This window comes from Equus przewalskii, chromosome 10, assembly GCF_037783145.1.
Source record: "Equus przewalskii isolate Varuska chromosome 10, EquPr2, whole genome shotgun sequence".
In the NCBI taxonomy this organism is placed as follows: domain Eukaryota; kingdom Metazoa; phylum Chordata; class Mammalia; order Perissodactyla; family Equidae; genus Equus; species Equus przewalskii.
Window position 1 is genome coordinate 15141925 of NC_091840.1, and position 23025 is coordinate 15164949.

General features: G+C 47.7%; 1 protein-coding gene across 13 annotated transcripts in view; it reads left to right on the top strand.

Annotated features, from left to right (window-relative positions):
- The window catches only part of PECAM1 (platelet and endothelial cell adhesion molecule 1), a 77114-nt gene that overhangs the window by 51266 nt on the left and 2823 nt on the right, over positions 1–23025 (top strand). For 9 of the 13 annotated variants that reach the window (XM_070561592.1, XM_070561594.1, XM_070561595.1 and 6 more), the window contains 4 exons: positions 1585–1638; positions 2986–3048; positions 8822–8878; positions 20034–20056. In XM_070561592.1, coding sequence (XP_070417693.1) covers positions 1585–1638; positions 2986–3048; positions 8822–8878; positions 20034–20056 — 197 coding nt within the window. The remainder of the gene's footprint in view (positions 1–1584; positions 1639–2985; positions 3049–8821; positions 8879–20033; positions 20057–23025) is intronic. The other 4 variants (XM_070561600.1, XM_070561599.1, XM_070561601.1 and 1 more) reach the window with 2 other exon arrangements.

Consider the following 23025-nt stretch of genomic DNA (forward strand, 5'->3'; position numbering starts at 1 on the left):
CAACGGGAAACCAATCTAAATATTTCTCTGTTAGAAGAGGCATTTTGTTTTTCAAGGAGGTGTAGGAGAGGAATATCTTTATTCCTTTATGAGGAATATTCTGTTATGAGGCATATACAAGCCTGAGAGTCAGCTCGGTAGGATGGGCAGCCAGTCCCAGGAGCTCCTAATCCCAATATGTCTCAGAAAATTGTTTAAGGCTTTTAGCAGGATGCTAGCAGCTTCCCAGAGGGGGCTCTAGTTACATCACACAAAAAGTCCTGTCCCAGACCAGATTTGGGGCAGTTTTCTTTCTTTATCAGCAAGTTTGGGAATAGAATATCCATGCTCTTTTCTAATTCTGTATCAGTGCTCCACAAAATAAGAAAATTTTAGCATATGCCTTTTACAGGGCATACTTGAGAAACATGTTTTAAGAATTGAGCAATTCTTATTATACTGAATCATAAACTTTTAAAAAGTGAAATAAAACATTCATAGTAGCAAACTAATATGCCAATAAAGAGAAAAGAGCAAATGTATCATTTAAGAAACTACATTCAGAAAAATTTGGTGAATATTTAGCAAAAAGTAATCCAGTACTATAGAGAAAATATTTTTTCATGGTATAAGGTGTGTTCAGTTGGTTATTTGTATGATTTATACACAAAAGCAGAGATACTTTAAATTAAATGCTGATATAGACTTACCTTAAAATAGAGTTTTCCCAAATTTCCAAAGTGCAAGAAATGTTCCAATTCTTATGTTATCTCTCCATGGATTATTTTAGTTTATAAATATATTTTAGTAACCACAATAGTAATCAGTTCAAATACATGATGGAGAGGAAGATTGGCCCTGAACTAACATCTGTTGCCAATTTTCCATTTTTTTTTCTCCGCAAAGCCCCAGTACATAGTTGTATATCCTTCTAGTTCTTCTATGTGGGATGCCTCCGCAGCCTGGCTTGATGAGTGGTGTGTAGGTCCATGCCCAGGATCCGAACCTGCAGATCCTGGGCTGCCAAAGTGGAGTGTGAGAACTTAACCACTACGCCACCAGGACGTCCCGCTGCACGTTCTTCAGGAATAGTATTTATAACATTTGTAAGAATTCTTTTTAATAAAGAACAGATTGATAAAAAAGATTTAAAAATTTTTGCCCACTGAGGTGGCAGCCCGGAGGTACTGCAATTTCTTTAAACCATGTTCTCATGGATCCAATTCTCCAGCTGGAGAAGATTAATGTCTACTAATATTCTTCATGTTTCTGGTTCCTGGCCCACCCCTTCCAGAATTAAGCTTAACTTCTAATGAACTTGTTCATATTGAACAGTTCTGAATCTTGAAGAATTCGTACGTAGAAGTGTCCCTCCCATGGGATGGTGGACGTCCCACTGGCGTTAGAAAGAGACCACACAGTGGGTCAGACAGGAATGCATGGGACCAAGAGGGAATCCAGAACCCAGATACACTGCTGGTTGCCAACTTCACTGAAGAAATTAGGCTTGACTAACTTCCCTTATTAGTGTCACTGAATTTTTTAAAAGTTATATAGAAAACTACAATTTCCATGGCCTTTCATCTTGCGTTATTTTTCAACTAGGTTATAGTGAAGATGTTGGAAACCATGCGATGAAACCAATCAATGAAAATAAAGGTAATTATCTAATTAAGTTTTGTAAAATTAGGAACCCTTATATTAAAAAAAGTCCCCTAGGAAAAGAACTAAAACTGTTAAGACCTGTGGATATTTCCCCACCTCTCTCAAAGACCCTGTCACTGACGGCCGTGTAAAATGGAGATGGCTGCTTGCTTTCTCCAAAGACGCTATCCAGTGTCTCTAATGGGAAAGTAACCGAAACTCCAGTAGGAAGGAACTGGGCAGCACCTAAAAGGGAGCTTCTGATTCAGAATGGGCTGCTGAATGAGGCAGGAGGCCCTCCCTTCTCTTGGACAGTAGAGGCAGAGGTGCTTTTTAAAATAGCAGGGCGGCAGGTCATCAGGTTGTACACCTTAAATTTACACAATGTGTATTGTCAATTACATCTCAATAAAGCTGGGAAAAAAGTATTGAGGGGCTGGGATGGAAGAAGTACACAGAGGCCTTCAAAGATAATGAAAACGTTCTTTTTCTTAAAAACCGTAACGGGTACACTGTTATTTATTGAATTGTTATGTTTTATACATAACTTACAAATATTATGTTGTATCTACTAAGTATTTAATAAAAATGAAAACTATACTGTAAAAAATAAAACAGCATTGCTGCTAATTTTTTAAGACAATTAACAATAAATTGCTCGCTTCTGCCTAAAGCTCATCAGGATTGAGCTAAATCATTTTTCAAAATTCCCTTCCCCTCGGATCTGAGATCGTGGGACTAAAACTCCAAAAAAGAAAAAGGGTTCTGTAAATACCGCTGTGTCCTTGACTGCAAAATCACTGTTTTAGTTGCTGGTGAGAAACCCTGATTCTTTGAGGCTTCAGAAAGAAAACGATAATGTTACTTTGAGTTGAAGACAAGTTAATTTACTAGATTTCACTGTAGCACCCCGACAGCTCTCATTCGCTTGTTTTTCTCCACATACGCCTCACACTCTCAGAGCATGTTTAGGCCAGGGACCCTGTTCCCCATTTCCAGAGATTCCTTCTATCTTGGACGTAGCTTTCCGTGCCTGTGGCTGTGGAGAAGGCTCCTAGAGTTCACTGCTGGGGCTGATACTGGCTGTTTTCTGTACCTATCGAGCTTTTACAAGTCCTCCCACTGGGGAAACAACAGGAACCTGGGCAGCAGAGTCACTCCACAACCTGGCAAGTACAGGCCTCATCACTACCCTCCCCAGCCCGAGCTTTCTTGCCCACTTAGAACGGAGTTAAGCCTGTGTCCAGCTTCCCCCTCAAAATACAGGATCCTGTAATCACTTGAATGGAAGTTTCCAAGGTGGTCTGAGGCCTCGCAAGGAGATTCTATCTAACCACAGGGCGCTGTGGTTCTTTTGAGCAGAGCCTCTGACCTCGGACGTGGAGTACACGGAAGTGGAAGTGACCTCACCTGAACCTCATCAAGGTAAACACCATCACTCGAGTGCTTCCTCATGCTTGGCTCTGCTCTCTACTTGAGTGTAGACGCTGGGGTGGGGTGTGTTGTGACCCAGGGACAAGAAGGGTAGTAGTCAGCAGACGGACCTGCTGGACATGCCTGAGGTGGGAGCGCCCAGGCTTTGAGGTGTAAAATTTCATTAGTTATTATTTATCATACTGCTAATAATGGATATATTTTATTAAGCAATTACTAAGTGCTAAGAAATGTTTGTTGAGTGTTGAGGGCAGCCTCACTCCTGGGTGTTGGGGCTTTCTTCTAGAGGTAACCCTCTTGCCCAAACCCAGCATCATCTTAAAAAGTTGCTTGCAGACTAAGCTTGTGTAAATGAAATGCATGCTTAAAAGTAGCAAGCGCTTGGCTATTTAAAGGACACTTGGATAAAGGCTTTTGAAAGCAAAGAATCTCTTTCTCTGTAAACAGTGGCAATGGTTTTATGCTTCAGGTTTTGTTTTTATGTGGTTCTTTCTGGCAGGCTGACCTAGAGGTCCCTAGCTCTGGTTCTGTGCTAGGGAGACTGACTCAGAGTGGGCTGGTCCACAGCAAATGCTAGAACATCAATCTCAGTTGCTTTTGGCACCACAAAAAACCACGCCTATCTTCCTAACCCTCCTCCACCTTAGCTCTTCCAGAGGCCACTGCACTCTCAAAGGAAGTGGCCACCCAGAGCCTTCCTGCCCTGCTGGGAAGCTCCTTGGGGCTATTGCTGTGCTTCCGCCTTCCTGCTGAGGCTAAGGTTACGCTGGGTGCACTCAGCCAGACAGGCCTGGGGCAGTTTTCCAGACCATGCCTGTGTAGCTTTAACCAGAGCCATATGGCAATGACGCCCTCTTGTCACCTCTTCTCTATGTTCTGGGAGAAGTTTGGGGTTCCTTCCTTCTTCCCTCACTTAGGTTCTGGGTACCATGTTAGCAGGTATGTGTACAGAACCTTCAGGCAGAGTCCCCAGGAAGTGTGCTGCACAATGGGGACACCATTCCCATAGTGTGCAGTCAGAATGGCCCCTAGAATTGGTACTGCCTAATCCGCGTGACTACACAGGACATCCTGCTCCCAAGTCTAGACTGGACCTGGGAGGGGTGGGGGCCATGGCAGGCCTAAAGTTCTCTTCCTTTTTGTTTCATTGTAAAGTGATTTGCTTATTGAGTTAACAAATTAAGGGCCCAGGATGGACCAGCCCCGTGCAGGCAGGAAAGGTATAGATGTGGTCCTCCTCATGGAGGTATAGCCTATGAAGGAGCCAGGAAAACAAGGAACCAAAGCGTAAACAGATAATATCAGGTTATAATAAGTGCTTGGAAGAAGAAGAATGGATGCAATGAGAAAGCATGAAAAGTGACAACTTCTCTGGCTTGGGTGATCCTAGGAGGCCTATTCAAGAGGTGGCATTTAAGCTTTGTGTCTGAAGAGCACAAAGAAGGTGGCCTCACTAAGAGGAGGGAGGGTTGGGAGGACCCAGGAATTGGTACCCAGAGCTTGGCTCGTTTAAGGATCTGGAAGGAGACTCGTGTGTTTGCAGAGAGAGGGAGAGGAGGCAGAAGCAGGGGGGGATGGGGCCAGGGCCGGGGCTTGTAGGGCCTCTCAGGTTCTCTTTGCCTTCTAGCCTCAGTGGATTAGGGGCCTTTGGAAGCCTTCAAGCAGGGAAGTAACAGGTTCCAACTTCCTTCTTTAAAAAGGATCCTTGTGGCTGGTGTGGAGGATGCATTGACAGGGGGACAAGTATGGAAGCAGAGAGATGAATATGTTCTCACCAGGCAAGAGGGAGGGAGGGTGTTGCCAAAGTACTGGCAATGGGTGGATTCTAGACATATTCTGGAGACATCACAGCACTGAGTGAAAAATTTCCTGGCCAGGATGGGGAAGACAGAATTACCCCATGTTTCTGGACCGAACGACTGCATGGATGGTCTTGATGTCTGAGATTGGGAAGAACAGGCTCAGGGGAGATCTGGTCCAGCTGGGTTAAATTTGAGATGCCCATGAGGAGACAGCACAGGGTCTGGTGCTCAGAACTGAATCTGAGTGGGATGTGGCCAGTGGGGCTGTAAGGAGCTCCCTGTCAGCCTTACCTGGTCCAGTCTGAACCTCTCCATCACTGTACATTGTGGGCTCAGTCTTGTGGGCAACAGCTTACTTTCTCTTAAGGGGCTTCAAGCCTGGAAGGAAACAAGAACCATAACAAGAGGGCAGAGCTGCCCAAAGACTTTGAATGTGTGTGGAAAAACCCCACTGTCGTCCACACCCGACTGAGCGCTCAAGCAGACAGTGATTGCCCTGGGCTCTGGCCTTGAGGTTCTGATACTCTCCGCAGAGGGCCGGACCCTGCCCTTCCCCTGCTGCCAGCTGGGCCAGGGCGAGGTGGAATTGTGAGGGCTGTGCATGATGGCTAGAAGGCTTGGGATTGAAGGAAACTGAAGCAGGATGAAGGAAGCAGGGTTTTGTCCTTGGAAAAGGGTCTGTTTTCTCCTCCTTTGGGAATTGTCCCTTGTTGGTAGCATCTGATTTTCTTTTTCTAGCTCGAAGATGGGGAGGGGTTGAAGGGAAAAGAAGGGCCCCTAGGCCCCTGTGAAGCAGAGGTGCTTTCCTTGCCAAGTTGCACGGGTGCAGGGTTGCAACCACCCAGTAGGTCACCTTTCCCCAATTTGCGCAAAGGTGCTCTGTGGGCTTCGGGGCCTTGGTAGAGCTAGAGTAAGTGTCACTTGCATAGAAATGGAGAGTTTCTAGAGGATTCAAGTTGAGTTTTCTGGACCCAACCTCCCTGGCAGCTAAGGGACAGTGGGGCAGGCCTGGCCTGGCCTATGATGCTGTCCCTTTGCTCTCTCATGGGTGGGGAGTGGGACATTACCAGGTGAGGAAAAGCCTTGTGGGTTCAAGACCAGTGGTGAGTAAACTTGACCTGGTCTTGTCCAGCCCAGTTCCCTGTCCTCAGGGCCCCCTTCCTCTACATTTCTGATGGAGAAGGGGATGGGGCCCATGTCCAGCTCTAACCCTGGCTGGCTGCTGACCAAGTGGTTGCTTGGGGGTGGAGGAGGGGTGGGAAGGAACTCGTTAAACCCCGGTTTGCTCTGAGGGTAATTGCTGGGAAAACCCCGTGACGTTGAAGCCATCTCTTTCTCTGTTAACAGAGGAAAAACAGAAGCCAAAATAAAGCCCCATCAGGAAACATCCCTGACAGCAGAGACAAACAGCCTGTTGGCCTGGGTTAGTCATTAGCAGGCAGCTGCTGCCACGGAGAAGCGAGAGGAGGGGAAGATAGTCATGAGTTGCGACCCCCCCACCCCCGCCGCTACCCCCCATCACTGAGCTCAGCAGAACCAGGAGGGCAACAGGAGAAACCACTGGGGCAGCTACAAATCTAGCAGCTCAACCAAGAAGTAGAAACCACCCTGCTGCCCTAGCTGATGTGCAGAGCTATGAGATGAAAGGGAGTCAAGAGGGGCTTCTCAGGTCCAGAGGGTGTTAGAGCATCCCCAAGGTGAACAGAGAGGTCCACCAGCCACCCCTTATGTGCCTTGGGGCAGTGGAGTTCACAAGGGTGTCCAGGCCCCCAGGCTTGGTTACCCAGCCCCGACACTCCATTCCTTCCTGTGTGGGGCTGGGTCAGAGGATGAGCGGGCAGGGACTCCAGCACGCCTGATATGCAGTGCCCTATAACGTTTATCATAATGTTGTCTGTACACCCTGTGCCCCACAGCCTGGAGCTCCCGAGAGCTGGGACCAGGTCTGGTTCACCTTTTCTTCTTCCATGGTGCCCGGCACACAGATGGTGTTGGGACCATGATGAATGAGTGAATTGCCCAGGCCTGGTGTTGTGCAGAGCCCCTTGGGGATGAGGTAGATCTCTCAGCAGATACAGGGATTGCTGGAGCTTCCCTCTACACCCCCAAATCTGGTGCCCTGGAGGGAGGGTGGAGAACGGTGTGAGCATCTTTGCTGTTCTGTTAGAGACAGGCAAGTGTCCCGGCAGGGGGGTGCCTGGTACCTCAGCCACTCTCTTGAGTACCAGCTCCTGTTCAGTGCCCTGGGGAATCACTACAATGCCTTCTGCAAGGCCCTGGCACCCCAAATGCCCCAAGTTCAGCTGTTGGGATCTGAGCCACCACTCTTTCTTCTGGCTTTCAGGTCCTGACACAGGAACCACCATTATTTATTGTAATGAATGACCGTGATTTTAATTCTAAGACATAAAGTCTCAGGGATCGGGCTGATTATGCAACACCTTCCTGAAGGTCAGGGGGTCTGAGATAGAGACACCTACAGGGACACTGACTGGTGCCTTCGCTGTCACATCAAACCTTTACAGGTGCCTCCAGGTAGCTGTGCACGTCCTGGGATTGGGAGATGTGCAAGACCTCGGGGGCTGCCCTGGAGAAGCTCAGGGTCCACCAGGGGAGACAGTCGTGGGGACAAATAATGTCAGTTTGTCATGGGCAAGTGTCCCTAACGTGCTATGGGAGTACAGGGGGTCCATGTAACCTCCCAGGGCACAGGAAAGGGGTGAGTGTGTGAGGCAGAGTGTAGGTGTGTGAGGGTGTGTACACCTAGCGCAGGAGCAAAATTGTCCTGGGGCTTGGAGGACAAGGGGGATGGGGCAAAGAACAAGTGTGGTGCAGGCAGTGAGAGGAGTGTGTGCAAGGTTAGGGGGTGAGAAAGAGGGACGTCCCTGGAACGTGGTGAGTGGAGGGAATCTCGCTACAGTTAGAGCCCGTGAACATGCCCTGGCCATCTGCCGCTGGGGAAAGAAACGTGCACATGGCACTGACCGTGGTGCCAGGAAGTGTCTTACTCAGTCTGGGGTTCCGTTTTCTGATCTTTCAAAGGAGAATGCTGGCCGCAAGGATCAGGCGCCTTTCTGCAATGAGGCTTCCTGGTCCTTTTTGCAGGTGAGAGGAGCCGGGGAAGTGGCGAGCTCCATCCTGTTTCCTGAGGGTGTGTGGGTATGTGTGTCTGTGTGTGCATACTGTGTGTGTGTACTGTGAGTGTGTGTATGTGTGTGTATACACAACCTGTGCGTATACATCAGTTTAAAATAAAAAGATGGCCATATGGGCGCTCTTTGCCTCTAAAACACTCGAGTCTCCCCTGCGTGTAATCCACACTCTGGATCGGTCATCTTGTCTGCTGTTCAGAAAGGGTCCAGACCAGAGGATCTCAACTCTGTCTGCGTATTAGAATCCCCTGGGAAGCTCTTAAAAAACACCAACGCCAGGGTCCACCCCAGACCATTGCAATCAGGATCTGAAGTGGCCCCAGGTACGGCATTTGAAATCAACTGGCTCAGCTGTCTAGATCTGCAAGTGGTTCTCAGTCCCAGCTGATGCCAGGCTCTCACCCAGGACTCAGGTGATTGGGAAGCATAGCGCAGCATCCTAGGAGAGCAGCTGGACACAGGGACACAGTGGCAGGGAAAGAGGGATGGGGCCACTGAGCTGCAGGCTGCAGGCCTGTGCTGGGGACTCCTCCACCTGCAGCCCCTTAGGTCCAGGGTTCCCACAGTAGCCTGTTGACCTTGTACTTCCAGGCTGAGAGTGACGCTGGTTAGATCTTTTAAAGCCGGGAATTGGCCCGGGCTTCATGGTGGCAAGGTCTCTAGGCACTTATGGAGACGGGCACCAGTCGGGGGTCGTGGGGGTGTGGGGTGCAGCCTTACGCAGAGAGCCTCTGACATTGTTCTGCTTCAGCAGTGGGCTGACCTGGTGCCCAGAGACAGCTATTGACCTGGGCCTGGTCCCTTTTGCAGGTCTGGGAACAAAGGGCACGGAGACGGTGTACAGTGAAATCCGGAAAGCTGATCCTGGTGAGTGAGGGCCCCCTAACTCCCCCAGCCTGGGGAGACAGTTCCCCTAGAATCATCTATGGGGCCTTGGAGTGGGCATGGAAAAGAAGGGGCAAAGGAGGCCAAAAGGGGTGACACCTCTTACACTAGAGCTGTTGTCTGTCTCCCAACACCCTTAAAAAGTAGCCACAGGTTACATGCACTGTTTATTTAGTCACCAAACACACTGAGTGCCTGCGACAAGCCAGGCAAACGGAACCTCAGATGTTTGCAATACACAACGGATGGGTGAGTTGGACAGGAGTGTGTCCTGGCACCGCTGTCTGTTCACAGGATGCCTGGCAGGGTTAGGGGCACTGTCTCCTGACCCTGAGAGAAGCTGAGTGGCTCTGCCTATTTTCAGGTACTAGCCGGTGAGCCTCACCGCACCTGGGCCCTGGGGCCCCAGGGCTCCCGAAGGGCTTAGACAGGCAGTGCTTTGCTCTGGAAACGTCAGCAGCTTCAGCCTTTCTGAGAGTACACGGACTTTGGGGAGGGGGTGCAGAGCTGCTCCCATCTCCTTTGATTTCTGCCTAGACCCCACTTCAGTTCCCATCTCCACTGCTTCCTCGTGCCAAGCTTCCCCCACGACTGAGCATGGTGCCCAAGCAGATGGGGAACTGGGGAAGCTCCTGACAATCTCATTTTTTGCGTGATTGTTCTATTCCATTCTGTTGAAATGAAATCCATAAAGACTACTTTTGAATTCGGAAAATAAGTCGCAACCCAAAAGGCACAAACATTCTGGGGGGAAACAGTCACTATGTGGATATCTTGCTTTCTACAACAGACCTCTTTTTCAGTGGATTCTTTGAAAGAGAATCATTCAAAGGGCTGGGAGACTTCAGTAAAGCTCGGCTACACCGAGTGTGGTCCACACACCAGCAGCCGTGACAGCCTCAGGCCCAACCCAGACCCGCAGAATCAGCATCTCCAGAATCTGAGCTCTACGAAGCTCCCAGATATTTCTGATGCTGCCAATGTTTGAGAAGCACTGTCTTACCTGAAGAGCCTACTTTTAATCTGAAATACAGGAATCACCCCTTAGTTAACCTCTTTTTTAAAAATGGTATTTTCATGCATACAGCAGAAACCCAGCCCCTGTGGAACTTGGCACTGACTGAATGATTTTTCCTTTTTAAAGAGACGGGGGTTTTGGGGGTTTTTTTCTTAAAGATTGGCACCTGAGCTAACATCTATTGCCTTGATAATCTTGTTTTTTTCCCCCTCTTCTCCCCAAAGCCCCCCAGTAGATAGTTGTACATTCTAGTTGTAGGTCCTTCTGGTTGTGGTCTGTGGGACGCTGCCTCAGCATCATCAGTATCAGGCCTGATGAGCAGTGCTAGGTCCACGCCCAGGATCTGAACCTGCGAATCCCTGGGCCACCCAAGTGAAGTGCGTGAACTTAACCACTCGGCCACAGGGCTGGCTCCTGACTGAACGATTTTTGAAAACCATTTCCTGAGGAATTTTTGGCTTCAGTGTCTCCTTTTGCGTTCTCAATATGTTCAGAGCTAGCAAAACGCAAATTCAGAAATAGGCTTTCTCTCTTCTTTCAATGTAACAGAAAGCTAAAGGTCAAGTAGGGTTCCAGGTTGGTCCTCTTAGGTAATCGTACAAAAATGCCCGTTCTGTTTTCCCTAAAATTACTCACTTTCATTGCTTTGGTTATGCAAATACTCACATTTATTGAGTGCTGACTGTGTGTGCTAAGTGATCTATGTTACATTGTATCTTTCAATCCTCACAATAACTCCCATTTTACAGATGAGGATACCGAGGCATAGAGAGATTAAAACACTTGCCCAAGGTCACACAGCAAGCAAGTTCCCAAAATCTGGCCCACCCTGGATCCTCACTCCATGCTCCTGATCACTGAGCTGGACTGCCTTTGGTTTGGGGGAAGGGAAACTGGTGGAGCATGGAGGCCACAGGGATCCCCACAGGCCACAAGAGGCCTTGGGGTCTGTGGTCATCTGAGGCCCGATACAGCTGGTGAAGGCCACACCCAGTGTGGATTCCAAAGGGTGGTGTTAGGGGCCCTGAAAATTAGATTAACAAAGGACAGACTAAAGAACAGAAAAACTGAGTGATGAGTAACTCAGTGGAATGGTTAGAAGTTGGGGCTCATTTAGCATGTTAACCAAGAACAATAAGCTCGTAGAGAAGTGACAAAGGAAAAGGAGTTTCGAGGATGGCAAGCAGTGGGAAAGTAAATATGTGGGGGCACTAACAGAGTGAGGTTTGTTTGTGCAGGCCCATCTCGGCACCGGCTTCCCAGCATCTTCGTGGCCATAAAGCTTCCCTGGGAGAGGGGATTTAGGGCAGTCCCCATTTCTCAGAAGTTTCTGCTTTTAGTCAGTTAGGGGAAGCTCCCAAAAGGCTTCTTACTGCATGCGCTGGTTCTCATTTGCCTCCAGCTCAAAATAATCTCTATGCCAAAGTGGTATATTTGGGGGTGGCGTATTCTGACTTAGGGAAGCTGTTTAAGTGGGTTCTCTCAGCATCCCCAGCCTGGTTCCAGATGCCCCACTCCTCAGTCCTGAGCTGTTGGAACCTGACTGGAATGGACCATAGGCACCTAGAACCTAACCCAATAGTGATTCCAGGCAGTGAAGGACCCTGTTTTGCTGGGAGACATCCGAGCCCCTGTCCTAGTGCTGCCACGTATCAGCTGTGTGACTTTGACCAAGATGCCTAACCCCTCTGAGACTCAATTTCTTCTACTGTTAAATGGAGATGGGATTAAACGAGAACAGGAGATGAGACAGCGTCAGGGGAGATGGTGCTAATTACCCTAATCTCTTGGTCAGTGTATCACCCCTACCGCATAGTGAGCATTCAATCCATTTTAGCTGAAAAACACAAGAAAACTTGAGCCCTGGAGTCCAGTGCCTGGCGCAAGGCGAGACTAGAACCATCTCCCACTCCCAGGCCGGGGAGCTCCTGCTGCACCATCTGGGCCATCGGGGTCAGCTGGGGCTTGGGTCCCTCTGTAATCTGGTCTCTAACCTGGCAGCTGGCTCCTGTGCAGGGGTTGAGGGTAGAGTGCGCTGTGGGTCTTGTAGCCAAAACCACAATGCTGCTGCAAAAGCCAGGGCCCCCCTCGCCTTGGAGGCGCCCATCCTGGAAGCCAAGGGAGTTGCTGTTTCTGAGCGTCTCCAGCTCAGCTGCTGCTCAAGGGGAAGAGGCTGCAGGCTTTGGTCAATTTCTCTTCCCTTTTCTTTCTTTCTTTTCCTCTTACTCTCAGGTGCTGCTCGGATGCTCACTTAATCCTCAAAATCATTACAGGGTTGCTGGATGCCCTGTTATTATTCCTGCTCTACAGATGGGGAAATGGGCCCAGAGGTTAAATAACTTGTCCTGGTCCCAAGGCCGGCGGTGGCGGAGCCGGGATTTGAACGCAGGGAGCCTGGCAGCAGAACCACACTCTTCACGAGCCTTCACATTTCCCTGTCTGTGTTGCCAAACCGATTGACTGTGTGCCTCTGCACCTTCCAGCTTTCTTTGTTTGGTTTCCACATTATCATCAATTTAATTAGAGGATTCAACTCTGTCTACTTTAGAAGCTAAGAGTAACCGCCTGGTACGGCCCAGGTGGCCCTGGGCGAGTCATGATCCTGGACCTCAGTCACCTCTGTGAAATGAGGGGGATGGGCTGGACTCTAGATCAAAGGTTCTCCAGGTTTGTTAAAACACAGGTGGCTTGGCATTAGCTCCTGAGTTTCTTTTTTTTTTTTTAATTTTTATTTTTTTTGGATGTACATCATATTTCGAATTCTGGATACATTACATCATGTTCACCACCCGAACACTAATTATAGTGCATCCCCTCACATGTGACCCTAATCACCCCTTTTGCCCTCCCCCCTCCCCCCTTCCCCAATGGTAACCACCAGTCCAATCTCCAATGCTATGTTTTTTTTTTTTTTTGTCGTTTTTATCTTCTACTTATGAGTGAAATCATATGGTATTTGACTTTCTCCCTCTGACTTATTTCACTCAGCATAATACCCTCACGGTCCATCCATGTTGTCACAAATGGCCGGATTTCGTCATTTCTTATGGCTGAGTAGTAGTCCATCGTGTATAAATACCACATCTTCTTTATCCATTCGTCCCTTGATGGGCACCTAGGTTGCTTCCAAGTCTTGGCTATTGTGTATAATGCCGCAATGAACATAGGGGTGCAAGTATCTTTATGCCTTTGTGTTTTCAAGTTCTTTGGATAAATACCCAGCAGTGGCATAGCTGTATCATATGGTAGATCTATCCTTAATTTTCTGAGGATACTCCAAACGGCTTTCCATAGTGGCTGCACCAGTTTGCACTGCCACCAGCAGTGAACAAGGGTTCCCTTCTCTCCACACCCTCTCCAACATTTGTTGTTTCCTGTCTTGTTAATTATAGCCATTCTGACTGGAGTGAGGTGATACCTCATTGTAGTTTTGATTTGCATTTCCCTGATAGCTAATGATGTTGAGCATCTTTTCATATGCCTGTTGGCCATCTGTATTTCTTCTTTGGAGACATCTCTGTTCAGATTTTTTGCCCATTTTCTAATTGGATTGTTGGTTTTTTTGTTGTTGAGCTGTATGAGTTCTTTGTATATTTTGGATATTAACCCCTTATTGGATATATGGTTTGCAAATATCTTCTCCCAATTGTTAGGTTGTCTTTTCGTTTTGTTGATGGTTTCCTTTGCTGTGCAGAAACTTTTTAGTTTGATGTAGTCCCATTTGTTCATTTTTTCTTTTGTTTCCCTTGCCCGGTCAGACATGGGACTTGAAAATATGCTTCTCAGACCAATGTCATAGAGCGTACTGCCTATGTTTTCTTCTAGAAGTCTCATGGTTTCGGGTCTTACATTCAAGTCTTTAATCCATTTTGAGTTGATTTTTGTGCATGGTGTAAGGGAATGGTCTACTTTCATTCTTTTGCATGTGGCTGTCCAGTTTTCCCAACACCATTTATTGAAGAGACTCTCCTTTCTCCATCATATGCTCTTGGCTCCCTTGTCGAATATTAGCTGTCCATAAACGTGTGGGTTTACTTCTGGGCTCTCGATTTTGTTCCATTGATCTGTGTGTCTGTTTTTGTGCCAGTACCATGCTGTTTTGGTTACTATGGCTTTGTAGTATAATTTGAAATGGGGGAGTGTGATACCTGCAGCTTTGTTCCTTTTTCTCAGGAATCCTTTGGCTATTCGGGGTCTTTTGTTGTTCCAGCTCCTGAGTTTCTGATTCAGTAGGTCTGGAGGGGGGCTGAGAATTTGCCTTTCTACCAAATTCCCACGTTCTGCTGCTGCAGGTCCAGCGTCCACACTTTTAGAACCATCTTCTAGATACTCTAAATTCCTTCTGATTGCACCACTCTAGGTTCTGCTCTGTCTTTCATTTGAAGGGTGGATTCTCTTTTAATCCCTAGCAATCGTGGGGATTGCTCAGCCTTGGCCAGCGGGGATAACCCAGAAACAGTGTGTGTGTGTGTGTGTGTGTGTGTGTGTGTGTTGGCAGAGGGAGTCACCCACAATGAAATTAAGGCCCTGGTGGGGAGTGGGCCTGTGGAAAGGTCAGGGAGCAGGCTGAGTGCAGAGTCTTTCTAGCCTTTTCCTTCTTAATTTTCTATTCTTCCCTATGCGAATTTCTTAGTTCCCGGTCATCTCCCAATCTTCCAACCTGCAGCACTTCAGGGCTGGCTATTTTGGGAAATGGCTCACAGGGCGTAGTTCTGGCTCTTAAACCCCCTTTTCCCCTGAGTGATACAAAGGAAAACTGCTCCTCTAGATAAGCAAAAAGGCATTGGGCAGGCCTGCCTCCAAGGGGCAGCCCCGGGGCAGAGCTCAAAGTAGGACCAGGGCCCTGCAGAGAGGGTTGGGGGCTGCCAGCTGAGGAGAGTCGAAGATCTCGTGGGAGGCAATAGATCTTTGCAATTTTGGCTTTAAGCTCTAAGCTCAGCTGGATTTTTTTTAAACTTTAATAACACTTTTTTTTTTAACTTTAATAACACTTGCTGTTTTAATCATTTTTAAGTATACATTTCAGTGGCACTAAGTTTGTTCACATTGTTGTACAACCATCACCATCATCATCTCCAGCACTTTTTCATCTTTCCAGACTGATGCTCCACACCCATTAAACAACAACTCCTCATTCTCCCCACAGCCCCTGGCAATGACCATTCTGCTTTGTGTCTCTGTGAATTTGACTATGCTCAGCTTATCTGTCAAAGGAGGTGGTTGAATGAATGATCTTAAGTTGCCTTCCAATCATAACATTCAAAGAGTTTCAATGTCCTGGCATCTGGAAATGATGGTCATTTGTCTATGTCTTGGTCACTCCAGACCAATGCCCCTGAACATGGTGGGGAGTCACTCCTTGGGTCCCTTGGAGCCAATAATCCTGACCCTGCACCCGCTCTTGACTCTCAAGTTTTCCCTTCGAATCTGAGTTAACTCATGGATCTCAGGGGCTGACTTACTGGGTTTCTGCTGCATTCATGTCAGCTGGAGCCGGGCCTGGGTGGTTTTTGTTCTGCGAACCTAAGGGAAAACATCCTAAGTAGGGGTTTGATCTCAGCTCTGCCCTCATCAAGTTATATGATTGGGCCTCACCTCTCACTTCTCCCCTGCGCATTAGCTTTCTCATTAATTCTCAATAAGATGCCCCTGACCTGTGTGGAATTGCTGCAGAGTGAACATCTCAGTGTGTGTGTGGCCCTTGGGTAGACAAAGGCCGTGGTAGGCAGGTGGGTTCTATAAAATGAGAAAGAGGGAGCATCTCTTTCAACTCAGCATCTCCCACTGGGTCATGGCCAGGGTCATGCAAGTCTGCTGTGCCATTGGAGCCTACTATTTTGTTGACATATAGCCAAACTAACTTCTTCTTGTCCCAGCAATGAACTCCTAGCCTAAGGCAAGGAAGCCTCTTGATCTTTGAGCTTTTCCCCTTTCCAGCTGTTAGATGATCCCTTGCTTTATTTTCCCTGCCTGTTAAGGAGGGAAGGAGAGGGGTTCCCAGAACTAGAAAAATTATATCAGAAACAGACCAAATTGAGAGAGGCCTAAGGAGAAGGAAAGGCATGCCCTGGGACATAGCCAGAGCAGGCTGAGAAAGAGTTTTTGCCTCTCAGTAAGCTTCAGCCTCCTTAGGGGAATGGAGAAATTGATAATTTCCTCATAACATATCTGCAAGCTTGGCACTTGAGGGGTTTTTTTGGGGAGGAAGATTGGCAACAGATGTTAGCTCAAGGACAATCTTCCTCTTTTTGTTTGAGGAGGATTATCCCTGAGCTAACATCTGTTGCCAATCTTCTTCTATTTTGTATGTGGGATACCGCCACAGCATGGCTTGATGAGCAGTGTGTAGGTCCACACCCAGGATCCAAACCCACAAACCCCAGGCTGCCAAAGCAGAGCGTGTGAACTCAACCACCACGCCACTGGGCCAGCCCCGCACTTGAGGTTTTTTAAGTTCTTATTCTCTTTTCTCTCATTCTCTTTTCAATTATTGCCTAAGGTTAGGATTTGCAAATCCCAGTCAGCAATAGTAGCTCTTGTTATGGCTTATCAGAAATGGGAAAGTTAGTCTGTTTTTTGGTCTCTTACTGAACAGTAACGTATGTGGTCCAAAGAAGGGAACGTTTAAAGTAAGTAGACCAGATTACAGTTTGGTAACTTTTTCTCTTAACACTTAACTAGAACCAATTTACTCCCACCCCCTTTAGCTTTGGACTTGCTGCAGGATAATCTGGTACCCACCTGAGTTCTCCTGGTTTAGACAGTGGTGTCCTCCCAGGCTGTTCGTAGCTTTGCTGCTCTGGGTTGCAGGGTGACCTGGGGTCAAAGCCCTCCCACCTCTCTTCTGTCTACGGTCAACTTCCTCTTTCTCTGACTGGTGCCAATTAATCCAAGGAAAGGTTTGATTTTTGTTTCCTCTGCCTTGTTCTCCTAGTGAGAAGAACTAAAAGAGAGACATCATGGCTGGCTAGGGAGTCTCTGCGTAGCTGCAGGGCTGTCCGTGGCTTGCCCAGCAACTTCACTCAACCAGGTTGAGCCTTGTGTGAACTGCAATTTCTGGCTAGCCAGGAAAGTTTGTATCTTTACTCCAATGAACTTTCCTCAGTGCTTGATAGTTTTACAGTGCTCCAGCTTATTCTGAAAGTACTTTGTAAAACAGCTTGCAGTCCATCTAAAGCAAAACCTATTAACATATATTAATACCAGTTTTTAAGACAGAAGACTAACGTGGTTTATCACACTTGGCAACACAGTCAAGTTCTTCCCTATGAAAGAACTCAGGTCTAGGATGAGATTTCCACAGCTGTGGTTCTCAAAGCAGGAGACATCCTGGCAATGTCTGGAGACATTTTTGGTTGTCGTAATTTGGGAGGGAGCAGGGACGCTACTGCATCTAACAGATGGAGGCCAGGGATGCTGCTAAACATCTTCCAATGTGCAGGACGACTCCCGCAACAAAGAATTATGCAGTCCAGAATGTCAATAGTACCATTGGCTAGAAACCCTGGTTTAGGGGCCTCCCCTGTGGCATAGTGGTTAAGTTCGATGTGTTCCACTTTGGCGGCCCAAGTTCACAGGTTCAGATCTCGGGCGCGAGCCCACACCACTCATCAGCCACATTGTGGCAGCGACCCACATATAAAGTAGAGGAAGACTGGCACAGATGTTAGGGCTAATCTTCCTCAGCGAAAAAAAAAAAAAAGAAACCCTGGTTTAGAGGAATTCACCTCCTACAATTCCTCCAACAAGCGAGCTGGTTTTTCTCTTTACGTGTCCTCTGCCCACCTTGGGAGGTGTTCTAGGCACATCCCTCCTGACAACTTATGGCCCTGGGAAGAGATGCCAAGTCCTGCTCTAGACACCAGCCTACGTTTTTTGGGTCAGACCGGGCCCACCTTCCTGTCTGACCCAAAAAACAAAAGGATCTACTCACTCAGCCTCCATCTTCTGCTTTCTCTTTGCCTGGAATTCAGACTTCCAGGATGCTTCTCAAGGGGGCAGAAATCCAACATACCAAGAGTGGCTGGTCATCGAGACAGGACCAAAGAGCAGAAGGCCGCTCTGCCACGTCCCCTCTGGGAGGGAGGGAAGAGCACTTGAGGGTCCCCACCCTTCCTGAGAGGCCCAGAGCCAGCCAGGCTGGCGGGCACTGCCAACCCTGCCCCCAAGGCGCTGTTTCCTGCTTCGGAATGGAAGAGGGTAAAAAGTATTCCATGTAAAAAATGGATGCTACCCACCAGATTCTATTTTTGTGGTCGTTGCTCCATTATCAAGAAGAAACAAATCTATGAATTTGCATAAACTGGTGTTCCATCAGTATTATCAGCATACGTGAATTTTCGTATTTCGTATTCATGTTGCTTTAGGAAACACAGCCTGGGGCTCTTTCCCTCTTACGTCTGATTCCAGAGCCCTTGGGGCTCTGGAGGAGCAGGAAGCATGGGGTCCTTTGGGTCCTCCCAGGTCAGATTTGGGTTGGGGGTGGGGTGCTGCCCACAGCCTCACTCAATGTGTGGAAGTTTACACAATGGCCTGACTTCGTTGTTGGGCTGATTCATCCATTTGGCCTTTGACGCAGCCTCTGGCCCAGCCAGGACTGAGGGGGGCCCCTTAGGAACTTCTGGCCCTATTCCCTCTAGAGGGGACATACAATGGAGCTGTGATAAGACAGGGTTCAAGGGGGAAGTGGACTTGTGGAAACAGGATATTTTTAAGTTAAAGAAAGAAACAGAAGAGTTTTGAGTCCCGTTGTGACAGATGGGGCCTGAGACTGCCCAAGATTCAGAAGGCACCAGGTTTGAGCTTGGGCAGCTGGATAGAAACCGAGGCCCCTTGGAGCACTTCCCTAGAAAGACCGAGGCGCTGGGGAGAGGTTATGGCCCTCCCACCACCACCATTACCTCCACCATCTTTAAGAATGGCAACCACTCCCAGTACCCACATCTATCTCCTCTGGGGCCTCCCCCAGGCAGCAAGAGGTCCCTGAGCCTTCTCTGTTTTCACGACTATATCATAGTGAACTGTTAGGGGAATCAGCCCCAATGTGTGGGCCACTACCCATTCAGAAACTCTATTAGTGGGGGCCTGGTCCAGTCCAAAAGGGCAAGCCACACCCCTCTCTTGCTTCTTGTAGTAAAACCACCTCTAACTAACACAGGCAGGGATCACTCACCTTCAACCAATGTCTCCTGTTCTCCTTGGCCTATCTCACCCTCACTGACATCTTCCTGACATTTGGCCAGGGTCATTTCACCATTACAGGCTGGCAGGGCCAGTCAGTCCCAGCATGCACTCTGGCCAGAAGACGGTGTGGCCTCTGGACAGTTGAGATGCGGATTCCCAGGGGAAGGAGATGTGGTGGTCCCGCCCTTCAGACAGCACTTGGGCCATATATGCCAAGAGCATTGACGAGGTTTATACCTTCTGCTCCGTTGATCCCACTCCTGGGGATGGAAAACTAGTATGAAATATGGAAATAGCTTTGTTCCCAAAAAGGATACTGGCAGCATTATTTAAAATAGCAAAAATTTGGAAAGAACCTAAATTTTTAAAATAAGGAAGTGGTTAAGTAAACAATTGCACATCTTTTTAATGATTATTATGCAGCTACTAACAATTCTGTTTAAGAAGGTACCAGAAAACGTTTAGAAAATCATGTTCCGTGAAAAGAATCTGCTGTAAAATGGCATATACTGTATAATTATAACTCAAAAAAAAAGCCTTCTCATAGTAGAAAATGAAGCCAAAAGCATCAAGAGGGTTTGAAGAGAGAATTTTTATCTACTATTTTCTACTTTTCTGTAGTTTTCAGTTATTTCCAAAAATAACATGTGTTGGTATTTTTTTTAACTGTTTAAAATGTCACATGAGCTGCCAGGGACTTTATATGCTCGTCACATGGAGCTACAGGGCCCAGGAGAAGCTGTCTGTGGGCAGAGGAGCCATAAACCTGGGCACCCAGCGAGCTTGCGGCTTTGGAGTCTCCTCCTGCACCCCCACTCCCATGCCCCCTGCAGTCCCCCCGACTCCCCCCGCCGCCAGCCCCTGAGATGCTGGGGGTGGGGAGCCTAACCCGTGCTCTGTGCGTTGCTCACCTCCATGTTATCCTTTGTTTTGCAGATTTCGTGGAAAACAGATATTCTGTAAGTACACGTTTCATAAACATTATTTTTTTAAACTAGTCCATTGAACAGTGAAACATTTCCAGACTCACCCAGGTTCTGCATTCTCACTAATTACTCACCTGTGCTGGCCTCCTCTGTGTTAGCCCAGGGTCCCTGGGCTCCTCTGATTAGCCTGGGCTCTTGGAGGTTTGGTCATCAGGCTTAGCCGGGTTTTCTGGGCCAGCTGTGATTTTGAATATTCTCTCCCACTGTTTCCATCATTACATCTCAGCCCTCATCTGAAGGGAGACCCTGGAAATCCCCCCATAGGATTGGGAATCTTGGGCACTCAGCTCCAGATGAACAAAGTACGCATTTCCTCCTAGTCCAGGGTGCAGTCTTGGGAAGTGAGGCGGATTCCGGGGGTATGCTTGGAGGAGCGAAGCATCTGACAGCTCATGTCAACTTCGAGAACATATACCAGTCTCCTTTACATACCAGGCCCTCTGCAGCAGGGGACACTCAAGGTCCTTGACCCAATGAGGGAATCAGATGAGTTATCACTGATGAGAAAGCAAGGCGATGAGAGGTCCACCAGAGACTGTGGGAATACAGAAGAGAGGCGCCTCATTCCGCCTGGTTAGCGGTCTCTTCACCAGGGAGGGGTCATCTGGATAGGCTGTGAAGAGTGAGTGGGATTACAGCAGCATCCAGGTAGAAATATCAGCAAAAGTAAAAATGTGAGTGACGGAGCAGTTTAAGGCAGCTCAGAATGGGAGGAGAAGAGGGTGACAGTAACAAGTGATAGAGAGAGGTAAGTTAGAGCTTGCATGTGAAAGACTCCAACACTTTCATTCTGTAGGAAGTAGAGGATTTAGGAAGCTGCTACTTGGCAGATGGGGATGTTTAAAAGAAATGCAGAGGTTCATGTTCAAATCTTTGCAAAGACCCCCGCTTCCTACTCCCAACCTCATTATGAGCTACCCAGCAGTCTAGGAGTTAACTAACTGGGAGGTTGTATCTTAAGAAATGAGGAATTTGTCTCATAAACTACTTCTTTAAGATCTGGGAAGAATTTTGAGCAAGATTGCTGTTACCCCTTCCAATGGGCCCCTGGCTTCCTTTGTTTTGCCCAAGTCTGAATTCTTGTAAAACAGGGAACTCATTATGCCTCTGACGGACAGGAAGCCACTGACATTCTTTTTATAGAGGAAAGCTATCAATTTAAGGAAAAGAAGAATGAATTGAATGTCTTTTTCTAGCCTAAATCCACTCAGACTCCTGAAATCAGAGACTGTTGCATTGGAAGGGCAGGGAGCCCAATTTATGGGTGAGAAAATCAAGGCCTGAATTGGCAGAAGCTTGTCCAGGGTCGCCCAGCTAGTTAATAGCAGAGCCAGGACTAGAACCCAGGTCTCCAGACTCCCTGGCCAGTCCACGATACAATCCTCCCTCCAAGAAGTGAAGTCACTGCCGCAGCTGTCATGGCCTTGTGAGTAGAAAGTGAGTACTTTGCTCCATGAGCAGAGTGAGACCCAGGTAAAGAGATGTTCTGCCACTGCAGTCAATATGGCTGTATCCACCCGAGGCGGGTCTGCTGGACCTGTAGGACTGACTTATTTACTTTGTCTTCAATCCAATGGTCTCTCTGGACAAAGGCTCCAAGCTCTAGGACAGACAGACCTTTCCCTTTCCCCAGCAGCTGGCCCATGAGCCCAGAAGTCTGCTCCCAGGATGCTCCTGAGAGCTCACCCACGGCTAGTCCTGCCCCCCAAAATAATATAGCCTTTTGACAGGAGCACAGGGGTTCCCAACCATTGGGAAAGAGATTTTGAATCTTTAAGCAAATGCATTTTGTTTATAAAAGAAGCAGGTATAGTTTGCCTAATAATCAGCTGGTGAGGGTCAGGAGAAAATTAATTGAATTGCCCAGCAGGGAAATGGGAGGGGATTTCCTTCCTGAAATCAAACCTGGCGATCATTCCCGGTTGTTTAATGGCCGTTGCTTCTGAAAACATATTGGAGGAAATATCTTAACAATGAGATAGCCACTTCGCCAAATACTAATTTAGTATTGTTTGACTTGCTTCAATGGCACATTCTGACTTCATTTTTCCTCTGCCATTTTTGCCTTGTTTATAAATCGTGTTTGTGGCCCAGGCAGACAGATAACGTGAAAGAGAACACCCTGTACTTAAGTGAAAGAGGTGAATCTGGACCTGCGTGGGCCTCAGGATCTTGGAAAGAACCTTGCCTTCTTACTAAAAAAAAGGCAATTCCCAGTTACAGCTCACCTACCCCGCTCCTGGGAGCCAGCAGGCAGCTGGGCTGCAATGGGAACTGCTCAGGAGTTGGGATCAAGAGACTAGAGGGTGAATTCCAGCTGTCTAGCCATTTTTTGGGTGAGCCTGCCTTCCTCAAGCCTAAGCTTCCCAATCTGTAAAGTGGAGATGATGATGACAACAACAAAAACAGTAATAGCTATCCATTAGGAGTTTCTTAAGGGTTAAACAAGAAACACATATGCAGAGTACTTTGCAAACTTCAAACTACCATATAAAACCTAGTTGATTATCTATTCTAAAGTTCTTTTCATCAAACACTCTGGCAGTATGGGGTATGGATGGGGAATTTACCTTAGTTGGCCCTAAAATGCCCCTGTCACATGGTGGGGGGGGGATGTAGCAGTTGCTTATCCAAGGCACAGGATTCAACCAAAGCCAGGCTTTGACTTAGGAATCAGAGATCCACATTAACACTTGACTTCTCCCTAACTAGACATTTACTAGCCATGTCACTTTGGGCAGCTCTCCTAACCCTTCAGGGCCTCAGTTTCCTCATTTGAGGAAATAAAACCCCCTCCTCTGGTTGTCGCAAGGATTAAATGAGCACTTAGCACAGACTTGACTTATTCAAAGTGCTCATAAGGGGCACATTCTAGAAGCCAGAAGCAGAGATCCCACGAGTGTAAGAAGCAAAATGACCTTTCAGAGCGTCCACACCATGTT